General features: G+C 43.3%; 1 protein-coding gene across 1 annotated transcript in view; it reads right to left on the minus strand.

Moving 5' to 3' along the window:
• LPAR1 (lysophosphatidic acid receptor 1) overlaps window positions 1–15,940 on the minus strand; it is a 126,321-nt gene that overhangs the window by 65,100 nt on the left and 45,281 nt on the right. Inside the window, exon 2 of the mRNA XM_082255030.1 lies at window positions 13,401–13,528. Within this exon, the coding sequence (XP_082111156.1) occupies window positions 13,401–13,457 (57 nt within the window). The 5' untranslated portion in view covers window positions 13,458–13,528. The remainder of the gene's footprint in view (window positions 1–13,400; window positions 13,529–15,940) is intronic.

A 15,940-nucleotide genomic window follows, 5' to 3' on the forward strand; every position in this document is an offset into this window, starting at 1 on the left:
AAATTTCGTTCCACTTCATGGTTTGTGTCCCACTTCTTGTTGATTCTTCACAAAAAATTACAGTTTTATATCTTTATGTTTGAAGCCTGAAATGTGGCAAAAGGTCGCAAAGTTCAAGGGGGCCAAATACTTTCGCAAGGCACTGTATGTATATGCCCACATGTGTGCACTCTTGCTCAGCTCATCAAACACCATGGATGGAGGAATCTCCACTGCCAGCTATTGTATTCAGACAGCCACTGCTGCTTGAATACCCAAACAGTGACTTTATCTGATATGAAGCAGTCCAGTTACCAAATCTCAATCAAATTTTGTCAAGCCAGAGCAATGAATAATGCTAGAACACAGATGGTGCTATCTTTCTGGAGAGACAAGCAGACAAAGGCATTGTCAGGGAAAGAACTATGACCGCTAAGGTTATAAATACCTGGAAGTGTTCCCCTTACACATAACTTGTGATGCATGCATGCAATATGAAAAAATATATCCTGTGCTAGGTCAACTTTAAACTGCAGTTTTCAAAATCAGTCAGCAAAATTGAAATGAGGTGCTACAGTGGAGAATGCCACTTAACATTTTCCATTTTTAAATTGATTTATAAAGTTTAGTATGTAACGCTTGCTTTATTTTTTCATCTTAAAAGAACAGTTGGAACAAGAACACGATTTATATACTGGCCACTCCAAAAGTATTTCTAATATCTTACACAGTATATAGTCATGAGGAAGTGACTTAAGAGCCTTTGTTTAGTCTAAAACAGAGCTCGACAGACCCCAGGCGCCAGGTCAACATGGCGGCCAGAAAAAGCAGCCTGGCACCTGGACTTTCGCCAGCCCGCTCATTGCAACTCCCATTGCCCGACATGCAGCTCTGGGCGACAGCCAGCCGAGCCTTCTCTCTGCCCCCAGCTGTCTCTGTGGTTTCCCCAAAAGCAGGCAGCAGGACAGGCGGGATTCTGATATCCAGCCTTATGTGAGTGACATAGCTGGGGTGCCAGGCTCCTCTTCTCAGGCGGTCGCTGTCCCCTTCTCTTCCTCCTTAATTCCTGAGCAGGGAGTTGTGTTTGCTCTTCTGCTGCTTGCCTTTCCCAAGCCGCATCGTCGCCAAGCTGGATTTCCTCCTCTTGAAGCCCACCCACACAATGCGGAAGAGGTCGGCGGGGAGGGGGGGGGTTGACTAGATCAGGCCTCAGCGGAGGGTGAGGGATCCAGCAGCCTGTGTCCCACCTTGTGTAGCCTTCCCACAACAGAACGGGCGGATGCTGGACGCAGTGGAGGTGTTCTGGGGGAGGATGGAGCAGGAGAGCTGCCTGGGCTGTATGTTCGTCCTCGAGCCACTAAACTCTGCTCTTCTCCCAAGGGAACGTGGTGGATCTAAGTCTTCGACATCACCCTGGGCTCCTGCATCAACTGCATCAAAAATTAGATTATATTTATTTATACTTATATATATCTCCAGACCCAGGGTGTACACGGGGGGGGGGGGGGTGAATGGACCCACAGTGTATAAGGGGGGGGCGGTTTAGGGGAGGAGAAGACCAGTGTATACGGGGGGGGTAGCAGACCCAGTGTGTATGCAGGAGGAGGGAGGATCTGGGATGTATATGGGGGGCAAGGTGCAACAAATACCCACATTCCGAGAGCCCCAAAGAGATGCATCTCCACTGAAAAAACTGGCTCCTTACTTTTTTAAGCTGGCTCCTAGATTCAAAGCAAATTTGTCAAGCCCTGGTCTAAAATAACCACAACCATCCACATAGGAAGGAACAAAACAAGAAGGAAACAAAACTGCCTTGTACCCTTTCACATAAATTATATATTTGCATATGATGCACATTGTGTTGAATACAATGGCCATCACATCATTGTAATAAAGCAACCAGTGACTGGTAAATGTGAACTGAATCAGACTACGAAACTGTATTCATGGGACACTGAATATATTCAACCCCCAAATCATAAGTGACTGGAGGAAAGGGCTCTGAAACTACTCAGTAATCATCACCAATTATCAAACAGGCAGGAATTAGGATCTATGGTATATTTGATACCAGTTGAAGAAAGTTGTGAGGATGTAACAATTACCTGATACATTAGGAGGCTACAAGAAAAGTAAGAATGAAAGAAACTCAACCAGAATATCATGATAACATGTACAGCCTTATTTCAAGTTAACGCAAGTTCACAGTTTCAGAAAAAAAAAAAAACGAAAAAGTGAACACCCTCACCATCCCCAACCACAGCTCCCCCCCCCCTCCTGCCCTCCCCAGTTCCCACTCTACTTACCTTTGTGGGCGATGAGCTGTCAAGAGTCCACATAGTTGATACTGCAGTCCGGGGAAATCTCTGCTCTTCTCTGCAGAAAGAAGGGGGAGAAGAGCAGGGATCTCAAATCCCTGCACCAACATGCTGGTAACATGGGCACTGCCAGCTCATCACCAATGGAAGTTAGTACAGCGGAGACTTGGGGGGTGTGGGGAGAGTTTAGGGTATTGTTCACCTTTTCTTTTTTTCTGAAAAAGTGAATCAACCTCTTAAACATTTTACTACTTGTAAAAGCGCTTGTTTATTTCTTAAGAGCTAGACAAGACTAATTTTCGGTTTACCTAACCATCTATTTTTCGGTGATACGGTCTTCCAATAATTGTTTTCTATGAATATTTAAAGACAAATATAAATGGAAATAAGCGTTTGAATAGTTTGCATATTTAACACCTGTATTGTCACTGTATAACTTCTTATACATGTCTCAGCGCAGGAAGGACTTTGGGAATCTCCCAATAGAGCGCCTGTGTGGTCCCCCTGTCACATGGGTTTCTATGGAGACTGCAAGTGGCTGTTTTAATAAACATTACATAGGCATGATCCATTTCCACCACCATCAGAAAACCTGTCATCTTAAAACAGTCATGCAGCTATGCATTTAGACATGAAGAAAGCGTAAAGAGGCTGCAGGAGATCCGCAGCACTGAGGTGCAAGAAAGGATAAAAAAGGAAGAAGCAAGTGATTTATTAAAAGAAAAAAAATAGTAATTTAGGATACCTGTGCATTAGCAAAATAAATTTCATTTAGTTAGGATTCACTTTAAGAAGTTAATGCTTAGGGTGTTTTTGAGGCCCTTCGTATGTAAGAAACGTGGCCCTAGTAATCCTGCACAGTTCAGCACTTCATTTTATTTGAGAATAAAAGGTCTACTACACTATAGCTTCACTTTTAGTTTAGGTTCATTTGTTTCAGCTGACTAAATGATGGGAGGTAACACATGGGTGGCCAATTTGTAAAATAAAGAAAAGCTAGACAAGTCAAAGGTCATGTTTTGCACTTGATGGGTAAATCCTTCTGCATGCCACAATCCTACAAAGCTTACTGGAGTATAAGCAGACTTCAGGCAAGAAATGCGTGCAAACCTCCTCCAAACATAACAAGACCTCTAATTGGCATATTTCTAGTAAATCTGTCACCAACACAAATGTCTGCAGATATAGCCAACACGTCCTAGCTGTAAAATGGTTGTAAAGATCATCCATTAGGTAAAAGAAAAAGACAAAAGAAAACAAGTGATGCCTTTAAGGGAAATCTGTACTAAGAAGAGTGCAGAGGGTGCCATTGATGACCTCCTCCTAAAAATGCTTGCTGCCTATCATGCTGATCTAAAAGATTTTGCACTTTCTCAATCACAGTCCTTAACAAGCATGCAGGTCACGGAAGTCAATGTGAAGTTGGAGCTTCTGATCTACATCCAGATCAGTGACTGTGAAATGTTAAAACTGGGGGGGGGGGGGGGGGGCATGACCAGGTGCCGAGCTAGATGGCCGCATGATCTAGCTTCTCTTCATGGACCTGCACAAAAACAGCATTCAAAGGAGACATCCTCACCATCAGATGGACATATCCCGCACCACCAATTTGCAGAAACAAGGGGGATCCGCTAGGCAACCTCTACCATCAGGTATGCCGATACATACCTACTTTGAGCAATTTCCGTGACTGTCGCTGCGGAAGGCGACAAATATGGCACTGCATCGCTCTCCCCAGGACTCTCCTGCCCCTCCCGGGGCTTCGGGGTTGCAACGGGCAGCCACATCAGCTCTGTTTGAGAGTTCCCCCTGATGGGATGATGACACTCAGAAAACCCGGGCCCCTCACCCCCGCCCTGGCTGCTCCTCCACCGCCCCGATTGCGCCCGTCGGCCCACGTGGAGCAGGCTTCGCCATCTTGCCGGGAGGAATGTGAAGGGCTGCAGATCTTTCCTCAAGTGAACCCACCTTCACCCCCCCCCCCCCAATCAACAAGAGGACCTAATAGTGACTCTCAATTGTTACAGGGCACACTCCAGAACTGGGGGTTCTCCCGCCACGTAGACCCCTCCCAATCCCTGGCTGAGGCTACAGCCTACTCCCTCTACCACTATGAAGGAGGCATCTGTCCCTAGAGCGAGCACCGCTCAAGGGGCCCCAGTACCACTCACCCCCTTGCAGATGCTTCCGAGATCTCCCCTTAGCCTGCCTTAAACTCTGGGACCTCTCTATCCCAGCCCAGGACCCCACACAACTGGATGACCAAAGGGACTGGTATGAAACCTGGAACCCACTGGCCAAGACTATAGGCCTTCCTCATGTTCTCCCCAAGATCCCCTCCATCCTCACTGCAGACGAGTTGATCTCCTGGCCTGAACAACACTTCTTACCCACTAAAGAGGACTTTAAATTGCTGATACAGAAGTCAGGGAAGCCTGTCGAACTGAGGTTAAAACTTTCAAGGCTGATTTCCATCATCTAGCCACCCAGGTGGAAGACATAAAAGAGGATCTACAAACTACAAAAATTACAATCCATCGGGTTCAGTCTCAACATTCTCTGTTAGGAAGACCTAGACAATCGCCGCAACATCAGAGTCCGCTGTTTTCCGGAGGAAAAAGGGCCCGAGGACTTAATATGGTCTGGAGAACTTTTGGCAACACCCTATTGGGTGCACCAGTTTCTGAGCACATTGAATTGGACAGGGCTCATTGGCCATTAAAACCTAAAGGCCAGCCATCCAATCCCAGAGATGTCATCTACAGGGTCCACTCATACACCTTGAAAAGGACATTATGCGAAAAGCCAGAATTACGACACCAGTTCTGTATGAAGAAGCTCCAGTTCAAATGTTCCCCGACCTGTTGTGGATCATTCTTCAAAAGTGCAGGCTACTCCCATCCACTTTTACAATCCTTGGAAGAATCTGATGGTGCTTTCCCTTTAGCCTCTCAGCTACCTGGGATGAGAAATCAGCGGTTCTCTGGGTCCCAGAGGACTTGCGTATGTTCTGCAAGACTTTGGAGATTTCTACTCTAGAGCTCCTCGGCTGGGACATTATTCCTCCTCCACCACCACTGATGGTCTGCCAAACGGTTACCCTAAAAAAGTGGGACGACCTCAAGACTTTCCCCGCAGGAGCCCTAAGCAAAGACCAGCCTGAATGTTTACTTGACCTAAACGGCGGAATCACCAGCTGTATGCTGCTCCTAATTTGTTGCTAGCAGTAAGTACTCTGTCTACATCATCTATCCTCAGATAAAACCCTTTCTCCTACTGGCTAACCATATCCCTTTCAATTGACTGTGGAAATTGAACTTTAGTTAAGCCCAGTTGGTTTCCCTTCTTCAGGTCAATTGATTGATATGGAATCTGCCACAACTTGGGTTGCGTAGCTTGGGGGGGGTCGTCTCTACTTTCTGGCCCCCCCAACCCGGCTTGGGGCACTCCCAGTTCTTGCTAGCAGTTAGTCCATATACAAGGCGTTAAATATTAATGTTTTTCTATTAGGATTGTCTCCCAGCTCCTGGTTTAACTTGAGCAGGTCTCAGCGTGGTTTGTGATCCAAAGTTCCTTTCTAATCACATTTTACCTCCCTCGTCCTTGAACAGGATGATGGAGTAATATGGATTGTCTGGTTTAATGATATTCATCAATGTTTTTCTCTTCAATTAACCGTTTTGTCTTCTCTTCATTATCCTTGGCTCCTCACTCCTGGGCATTTTGAGATGTCCCCCCTTGATGGTGCTGACCCGCAACCTCATGGCTGGCTTTCCTGGTCCTTTGTGTTAGATAAGTACTATGTTTTCTGTATTTTTTATTTCTGTATTTTCTTTATTTCAGCTTAAGTCCACCCTCATCTATCATTATGATACAGGTTTACTCACTGAATGTCAATGGTCTTAAGATCCTCACACGCCTTAGTAGTGGGGGGAACTTTAACCTGTCATTTTTGCCGACACTGGACCTCTGTCTCTAAACATACAACCCCCGTCTGTCTCAACAATCCCAACAATTCTGAAAGATTACAAGCAAGTTTGCTTTATCTGAGGCATGGCGAGTTGCACATCATACAGAACGTCAGCACTCTCATTATTCTCACCCATTCCACACACATTCGTGGTTAGATTATTTCTTTGTAAACGCTCCCTCCCTACATGTAATCAAGGAAGAGGAAATTTTCCCTATGCCCTGGTCAGATAATGCTCTGATACTGCTAAAAGTAACTTTAGATGTTTCAAAAATTAAATGCGGTCATTGTCAGATAAACGATTTTCTGTTGAAAAATAAGACCACCAGGACAGAGTTGGAGAAAACACTAAAAATTATATTTTGCAGAGAATTGCACCTCGGAGGTTTCCACTGGAACCCTGTGGGAAGCACATAAATCAGTAATAAGTGGACAATGCATAGCTATCTCTACAGCCTGGAAAAAAAAAATGCCAAGCTGTTGAAACCACAGGCCGAGATGCGGCTTCGGGATCTGGACTCCCGACTCTCCTAAACCTAGATTCGCTTCTCAAGGGAAATCGTCTAAGGGCTATATTGAAAAGTATTAACATAGGTAGGGTTGAAAATAAAACCTCCAAAGACTGCGCCAAACGTACTATGATAAAGGCAATAAGGCTCATACATTGTTGGCGCGCAAACTTCGAGAGTAAACCCATGCGGCGGCCCCAAAGCTCTTCGTGATACCAGTGGGATCTTGCTCTCCCATCCGGACCGCATCGCTCAATTGTTTTGTAACTACTTCTCTGACCTCTATAATGATCTGCCTTTACCGCATCTACCTTCTAAAGCAAGCTTCTGTGATCACGTTCGTTCCTACCTCACATGTAGCAGCGTATCAACACTTCCGAGGACAGTATGTCAACTATCCGATAACAGAAAAAGGGGTGACAAATACCCTGAAATTCTTACATACGAATCATAAAGCCCCAGGACCCAATGGTCTCCCATATGATTATTATAAAGCCTTTTTACCAACCTTACTGCCATATAGGACTCTTTTATTCAACGGTTTTATGCACAAGGAGAGATCCGAGATATCAGAATTATATGCAGACCTCCTACTTGACCCTAATACCCAAGCCAGACAAGAACCATACGCTATTATTTCGAAACTACAGACCCACATCCCTATTAAACTTGGACCTGAAAGTTTTTACGAAACTACTCTTTTCTCCCCGTTTAAACAAGGTCTTCCCTTCTCTAATACATAAAGGACCAGGTGGGCTTTGTCCCCTGTAGACAAGCAGATGACAACACAAGAAGGGTTATCAATGTAATAGACATAGTTAATAGGCAAAATACAGAAGTGTTTCTACTTAGCCTAGATGCTGAAAAAGCCTTTGACAGACTCAGTTAGCCATTCAGGTTTACAACTCTTGAGCATGTGGGTTTCCAGGGGCCATTCCTCAGAGCAATTGAAAAACCTGTATACTGATCCCTCTGCCTCGATCAAAACTCTTTGCACCCTCTCCTCCTTTCACTATTTCTAATGGGATGAGGCAAGGCTGTCCACTCTCTCCATTACTCTTTACATTGAGCCCCTGGCGGCCCAGATTCAATCTGACTCTAATGTCCACTGGGTTTTGGTTGGGGGATGAGAGTTCCAGATATCGCTTTTCGCGGACGATGTGCTCCTCACCCTAAAACACGTGAATAACCCTTCCTAATCTACATAAGCTACTGGATGAATTTGGGGCCACGTCTTTCTGGGACTGCCCATGGGTGTAGCCAGAATTTTTTCTGCCAAGTTCCCTACTCCTGTAGGGAGGCAGTATAACCCAATGGTCAAAAATGACAGGAGCTGTGTCAGTCAATGAACGAAAGAGAAAACATGATTTTTTTTTTCCCACATTTAGACAGCAGAGCCTCTTGTTTATGATCAGTACATAAGCAATTTCATCTTGAGATGAACATAGATTTGGAGCATGTGGCATTTATCAGGAGCAAGGGACAACAATGGAAACAATTAATGACTTAAGGCCCGTACACACGTACCGATCGTCGGCATACAAACGTCGGTGGACGAAGGATCTGCCGATTGTACGCGTGTTAGTATGGTGCCTCCGACAGATGTCTGCGCACAATCCGCGGACAAAAGTCTTTCGTGCAAACATGAAAATATTTGTATGCCGACACCAGAACGGACGATTGTTCGCCTGTCAGTACACAATTCGGCCGACAGACCGCAGATTTGCAAGACTGGGCATGCTCAGAAAATAGAAAACACAGGGAAAGTTAACCATTACATGACATCACTTCTGCAGTCGGCGGACAAAATTCTTGTGCTGTCCTTGTGCTGTCTTTGCACTTTTCAGCAGACACCGACATCCCGGGGAGAAAAGAGGAACATTTGTAAGCCGACCATCGGTACGTGTGTACGGGGCTTTATTCACACTGATGATAGCAATATTGTTGTTTACACAGCTGTTATGCCTCCTGTCACCATAAAATGATTATATTATATATACACACACACATACATACATACATACATACATACAACACACACACACCCGTACATATATACATTTTTCATAACCCAGGGAGACAAAATGTAAAAAACACAGGGGAGCGTAGGACTTCCTAGAGCACTAATGTTATCTGCAAGAATATTGAGTAGTACACAAAAGGCAAGCATGAAAATTAACCAGAGAGAAGAATTGAAATCGTTTTTTAGTCTACAGAAAAATGACAGGGAATATAGAGAAGAAATAATAGGCATATGTGACCATAAACTTACAGTGGCCATAGCACTAGAGGGAGGTCTGTCATGCAGGTGTGATTTGCCCCTAGATACATTAATCTGAGAGCTGCTCCTCTAAATAACGAGACAGGTTGACCAACCCACTTTTTTGCCTACACAGAAAAAAGGTGCATTACAGACACCATTTACAGAAAACAACAGCAACCAGAAAACATTTCAGCCCCTGTTTTTCCTAAAAAGCCTAGGTTGATGAAGTTTGCAGTTGTCTCATTTTGCCCAATCCAGCCAAAACCACCCACACCAGCTTACCAACACCTTAAGTCTACATGGTGTGCACAAATTTTTAGGCAACTGGGTATATTTTGACCAAATCCTTTTTATGCATATTGACCAACTCCCAGCTGTATAACCTTGAATGCTTATTGGATTTAAGCAGATCATGTGATGTGTATGTGTAATGAGGGAGGGTGTGGCCTAAGGAGATCAACACCCTATATCAAGGTGTGTATAATTATTAGGCAGCTTCATTTCCTGGGCCAAAAAGATGTAACTGACACTGAAAAGTAAAAAAAAAAAAAAATAAATAAAAAAAGTCTTTCAGAGGGATGCAGCACTATTGAAATTGCTAAGATATTGGGACGCGATCACATAATCAAACATTTTGTTGCAAATAGTCAACATGGTCGCAAGAAACGTGTTGAGAAAAAAAAAAGACAAATTAATTGCCAAATATTTGAGAAGAATCAAACGTGAAGCTACCCATTATCCTCCAGTGCTGTCATATTACAGAATTACAACCTACCTGGAGTTCCCAGAAGTACAAGGTGTTCAGTGACATGGCCAAGGTAAGGAAGGTTGAAACCCGACTACCACTGAACAAGACACATAAGTTCAAACGTCAAGACTGGGCCAAGAAATATCTGAAGACAGATTTTTTAAAGGTTTTATGGACTGATGAGATGACAGTGACTCTTGACGGACCAGATGGATGGGCCTGTGGCTGGATCAGAAATGGGCACAAAGCTCCACTTCGACTCAAGACGCCAGAAAGGTGGAGGTAGGGTACTGGTATGGGCTGGTATTATTAAAGACAAGCTAGTTGGACCTTTCCAGGTTGAAGATGGACTCAAAAACATCTCCCAAACCTACTGCCAGTTTTTAGAAGACACTTTCTTCAAGCAGTGGTAAAGCAAAATGTCTGCATCTTTCAAGAAGACCATGATGTTAATGCAGGACAATGCTCCATCGCATGCATCAATGTTCTCCACTGTGTGGCTAGCCAGAACTTGTGGTCCTTTCTTAAATGGGAGATTTACGCTGAAGGAAAACAGTACACCTCTCTAAACAGTGTCTAGGAGGCTGTGGTTGCTGCTGCACAAAAAGTGGATTGACAACAGATCAAGAAACTGACAGACCCCATGAATGGAAGGCTTATGACAGTTATTGAAAAGAAGGGGGATTATATTGGTCACTGATTGCTTTTTTTTTTTTTTTTTTTTTTTTTAATGTCAGAATTGTTTGTCAATTTTAAGCTGTTTATTGTTCTCACTTTAACAGATGACAATAAACAAGTGAGATGGGAAAATGTTTTTCTTTTAGTTGCAGAACAATTCTGCAGACTAATATTTGCCCGATAATTGTGCACACATAGATATTCTAAGAAAGCCAAAACCTCACTTTTACTTTCCTAAATATTCAGGTTTATTAACATTTCTGTTTGACCAAGAGCACTTTAGCTGTTCAATTTTAAAAGTAATCTTCAAAATAACAACTTGCCTAATTATGAACAGTGTGCAGCACAGCCTCCATAAACATTTGTAACACAGAGAAAACCTGAAATACCTCTCTGGTCACAGGGAACCCCTGCAAATAATTACTATATCAGCTCACAGTACATTAGTATGATGGTCACTGGGAAGAATGTTACTTACATTTGCAAAGAATGCCACCTTTTACAGATAAATAAAAAGATCATTGATGCCAGTGGTAACTTATCAGACAGCAATACATTACTCTTTGCTCAAAGATATCCCTATCAATCTCTGGAGGAACCAGGATTGAGAAAGGATGGTCTAGAGCAGCCTTTTTCAACCAGGGTGCCCAGGCACACTGGGGTGCCTTGAGGTTTCTTCAGGGGTGCCTTGGCAAAATGCCTAAAAATTTATCAAAATTTGTATACAAGACACCGTGTGGATCAAGCCTGCCTTTTAGTTATACAAAGTCGCGGGTTTCCATTATGCACCATTAGGGCTTTCTAGACACTGGCATCCCAACAACCAATGACGTCATCAGTTAATAAGAAAGATGTTGCCTCCACCCTCCTGTGCTCCTCTCCCTCAGCACTAGGGTGACATTAGCTGACCGATGAAAAGATGTTGAGGGAGAAGAGAAACATTGGAATACTAGTCAGTACCAGTGTGCAAAAGTGTATTTGCTTTGGAGGAAAAAAATCACCTCTAACGTTGAGTGTCCTACATGTGGATGTTGCTGCATTATATAAATCTATATGAACAGTATTTTATATTTTACAATGGGGTGCCTCGAGACTGTACATAATTTTAAAGGGTGCCTTGAGATTGTTTATAATTTTAAAGGGTGCCTTGAGTGAAAAAAGGTTGAGAAAAACTGGTCTAGAGCAGGGATGTCAAACTAAACTTCATCAGCTGCATCAGCTGTATGGTTGCCCCCAAGTGGCTTGTTTTATCTGTGGTGCATTACGGACATAGTGCAGGGTTCGGGAGTGAGTTATGGACAGAGTGCATTACGTACAGAGCCCAGTAGTGCATTACGTACACAGTCCAGGAGTGCGTTACGTACAAAGTGCAGAGTTAAGGGGTGTGCTATGCACAGAGTGCAGGGCTTAGGGGTGCAGTATGCCTCCCCCTAAAGCTTCTTCACATCTTCCTGTCTCTTACCTGGCCTAGCTCTACTACCTCTGTGTGCAGGCAGCTCTGCCTCACTTTGCAAAAAAAAAAAAAAAAATTCTCTCCGATTCTGTAGCTCTGTCCCCGCCATCCCTACATGCGTGCAGGGATCTGTTAGTTCTGGAAGCCGTTAAAAGCAAATCTTTCCTTTGTAAACACAGAAGGCTTGTGGGTTCACAAGTCACAGCAGGGAGCGAGAGCAGAGGGCAAGGGCAGGAGGTGGCAGAATGGAGTTCCGCCATGTTCCGACCGTGTGTGCCTTGTGTTTGACATACGTGGTCTAGAGGTATCTCTAAACTGAAATCTGGCCATATACCTTGTTGTCTGATTAAACAATGTTCTTTAGATTTATTTAGAATTATGTAGTACCAAATGTCTACCTAACGATGGCCGTACAGTGGTAGAATTTCAGCCCATTCACAGGAATAAGGTGAAATTCTAACTGTAGGTGGCCCTACTGGCAGTGCCCAGCTCAAAAAATTTTGAATGAAAACTCAAAAGGTAGCCGGGTGGGAATTGTTGGCTGAACAGTGACTGCAGTAAAACTGCAGTCACTTTTTGGGTATTCTGACAGAGAGCTAGCTGTCAGAACACAATAGCCAGGAAAGGAGAATAGAGTAAAATAAATGTAAAAGACACCTTCATCCATGCTGCACAGCGCAGATGGAGGAATCTCTTGCTGCGCCTATTGTATTTTGACAGCTAGCCCTACCAGCTGTCAAAATACCGGAAGAGCGCCTGCATATAATTAGATGCAGACACTGTTTGGCCAGAAAGTTTCCTCCCAGTTCATTTTTTTTAATTAAAAGATGTCGGTTGGGGGGCTGATTGGATTTTGTTCCACTGATTGGATTTTGGCTAGTTCCTCAGGAACTGGTAGAAATTTGTACAGTGTATGGCCAGCTTTACCAGATACAACTTGAGTGGATTGTTTAGGTAGGGCTTCTATTAAATAATTTAGTGATGTTAAATGAGATTAAATAGGGATTGCATATTCAGATTGGTGTATGGTCAGGTTGTTGGAAAAAAAATTCAGTACAGATGGCAAACAGACAAAGATATATACTCAGCTTTGTGGCTGATAAGATTCCTAAAATGTCTTATCTAAAGACCTAACATAGCTGCTTGAACATTTGATGTGGTCACTGAGTGATCTGCCAAAAGTGTTGGTGCCCTCTCTGTTTGAAAAGTAATAAACACTTCCCATCATGAATGACTAAATCTAAAGTCTGGAGCCTCGTCAGTCGTAAATCTGTAAACGCTGAAACCTTTTCTTTGGATCTGACTAAAACATTGCAAAAGTTTCAATAGCTTAGCTAAACCCACCCATGTGTTTGTTTTACAATACTTCCAAACAATCAAGCCTGCTTGAGAGCAAACAGACCAAAAATAGAAGAGGATACAAGGATTAGGTAACAAATTCATGTTGAAAATCATCCGGGTAATAAACGCACAAAAAGTTACCTGGGACTGGGACATCATGCCGATAGGCTGGGTAACAAATTCAGTAAGTGTAGCCATGTTTGGTTAGTAGGCCTCAACTTCAAACTGATCCAGCTTCAGTCAAATCTCTGTCATACTGATGAGAAAATCTGGAAAATGTAAAAAAACAATACATTTATTATACATGCAGATTATTGCAAATCATATGCCTGGAATGACTTAAAGGGCAACTCCACGTTTGTGGGGGGGGGGGGGGAATCAGTGTATAGAATTGTAACAAGTCATATGATAATTGTATGTTATTAAAAATGTCCTTTCCTTTCCCATCTGTAATTTTCTGTGCAATGTAAGAAGCAATATAGCTATCCGGAGGCGTTCTGTGCACAGATTGTGTAAAGAATGCTGCCTAGAAATGTAATTTCCTGCTTGTGTGATTTGCTCACTGATTTTCCCACAAGTCTGCACTAAGATACAAATCGATTTTGAGCATCCCCTGCAACAAAAATTTCATTTTTGGTGAGATACTCCCAAAGGGAAAGCATGTCTAAAAGGGATTCAGGCCCTGCCACTTTCCTCATTAGAGCCTTGCAGGTGTAGCCACTGATTAAAAAACCACTCCCATACACATTCATTCTGCATGTGGACACAGACAAAGAGCTATTCCTTCAGAATAATAAAAAGGTAGGAATCTGCAACAAAGTGTAATCCCTGCAATGGATCACCCAGAGAGGAATGTTCTTTTCTCAACAAAAGTGGGGTTACTATTTAGAGTAGAACTGAAGGCGACATTTGTTTTTCAGTTTGGAAAGAGTGCAAAAAACCATGTCAGTTTTTTTTTTTTTTTTTGCTGTGTCCCAAATGGGGGAAATTTTCCTTCACTTCCTTTCCCATACCTACAACAGGAAGTAGAGGAAATGCCTCCAAAGTGAGGAAATACCTGGTTGTCACCAAAACTAATGTTCTCATTGAAAAATATCCCCTCTATTCTTGCCTTAAGACCATTCAAAATTTGGTATTTTCTTTAACCTTTGGTGATAACGATTACCAGGACAAATAGAGAGGGCGAATTTTCCAAATGATGACACAAAGCAATAAAAACCTTATACTTTTTGCCTTCAGTTACACTTTAGGCCCCTTTCACAACAGCAGACCGATTGGGTCCGCCAGTCAGTTTTTCAGATGCACCCGTTCGGACCACCCATTGTTCTCTATGGGGCAGCAGATATCAGCTGACCAACCGGGCATCCAATAAAATCCACAAAAAAATAGACATACGCTGAGACATTCGCCATCCAACCAGCGGATCGGATGACAATCGGATGGAAATTGACATGCAGTCCGTTTCCACCCAACGGCCCCATAGAGGAGAGTGGGCTGTGTCCCTCGCTGAGGAGGCAGATTCTGCTTGGACGGATCCACTCCATCTGAAATGGGCACAAATCCCTTTGCATCATTGTACCTTTCATCCCCCACATCACAAGCTAAAAGAATTGTGTGTGTATTTATCTAGCTTTTTTTTTTTTTTTTTAACCTCCCAGTTCAGCCCTCAAGATGGCCGATAGTTCGGAAAGTGCTTGTACCAGAGTGATGTCCGCAGCTAGAGGCATCACCTCGGTACCGGCGTCCATAGCCGACGGTCGGCTGTCTTGTAATGACAACCGATACGGCTGAGAAGCCACTACTATTATACTACAAGCTAAAGCAAAAAAGAAACAGAAATAAAACATTTTTTTGCTTTAGCTTGTAGTACAATATGAAGCTCAGGTCCACAAACCATTAAGTGTTCAAGAAGGTAGAAAAAGTTTCAAAAGATCAGGAAGAGGATGAACACAGCAGAGTGATTTGTGCACAGAACACCGATTGTCCACATCAATGTTCGTGTCTACACTAGAACTGGCCACCCACTGCATGGAATCCACCCCACTTGACATGAGCCATAGACTGAATGGCAGAGTCTGGGTAAAAGATGGTATTCTTAGCATCACAGCTGTTACTTCCCTCTCATGTTCTCTCTGTGTCCAGTCTCTGCACTCCAACAGGAACATCCTTCTGTTACAATAGGCTTTTAGCTATATAAATTACCTGTAAATGAACGATTATTTTCAACAGTGAGAGCTGAAAATCAGTTTAATGGGCTGCCAGCTATTGTATTCCGACACTCAGTACCCACTGCTACCCTAACAGTGGCTGCATCGGATTGGATGACATTGCTGATTGACTGACAATTTTCCACCTGGCTCCTTTGATTCTCCGATTGAAGGATCTTAAGCTGGATACACACTATACAACTTTTGTTGTTAGATTTCCTTTAGATTTACCTTTGACTATGTAGTGCAAGGGGCCTGCCAGATTGCAAAAAAATTGAAAGTGTTTATATTTGACCTCATATTATATGGTTTTGGTAAATCTAAAGGAAAAAATCTAAAGATAATTGTATAGCGTGTATGGCCCATTAGGCAGGAGGGTGCTGATAGGACCACTTCCAGCTCAAACGTATTGCCAGTATATCATATCATCACGTAGCAGGAACAAGCGTTTTCGGTACTTGATGGTATGGAGCC

The sequence above is a fragment of the Pelophylax lessonae genome, assembly GCF_965119305.1.
Source record: "Pelophylax lessonae genome assembly, chromosome: 1".
Lineage (NCBI taxonomy): Eukaryota > Metazoa > Chordata > Amphibia > Anura > Ranidae > Pelophylax > Pelophylax lessonae.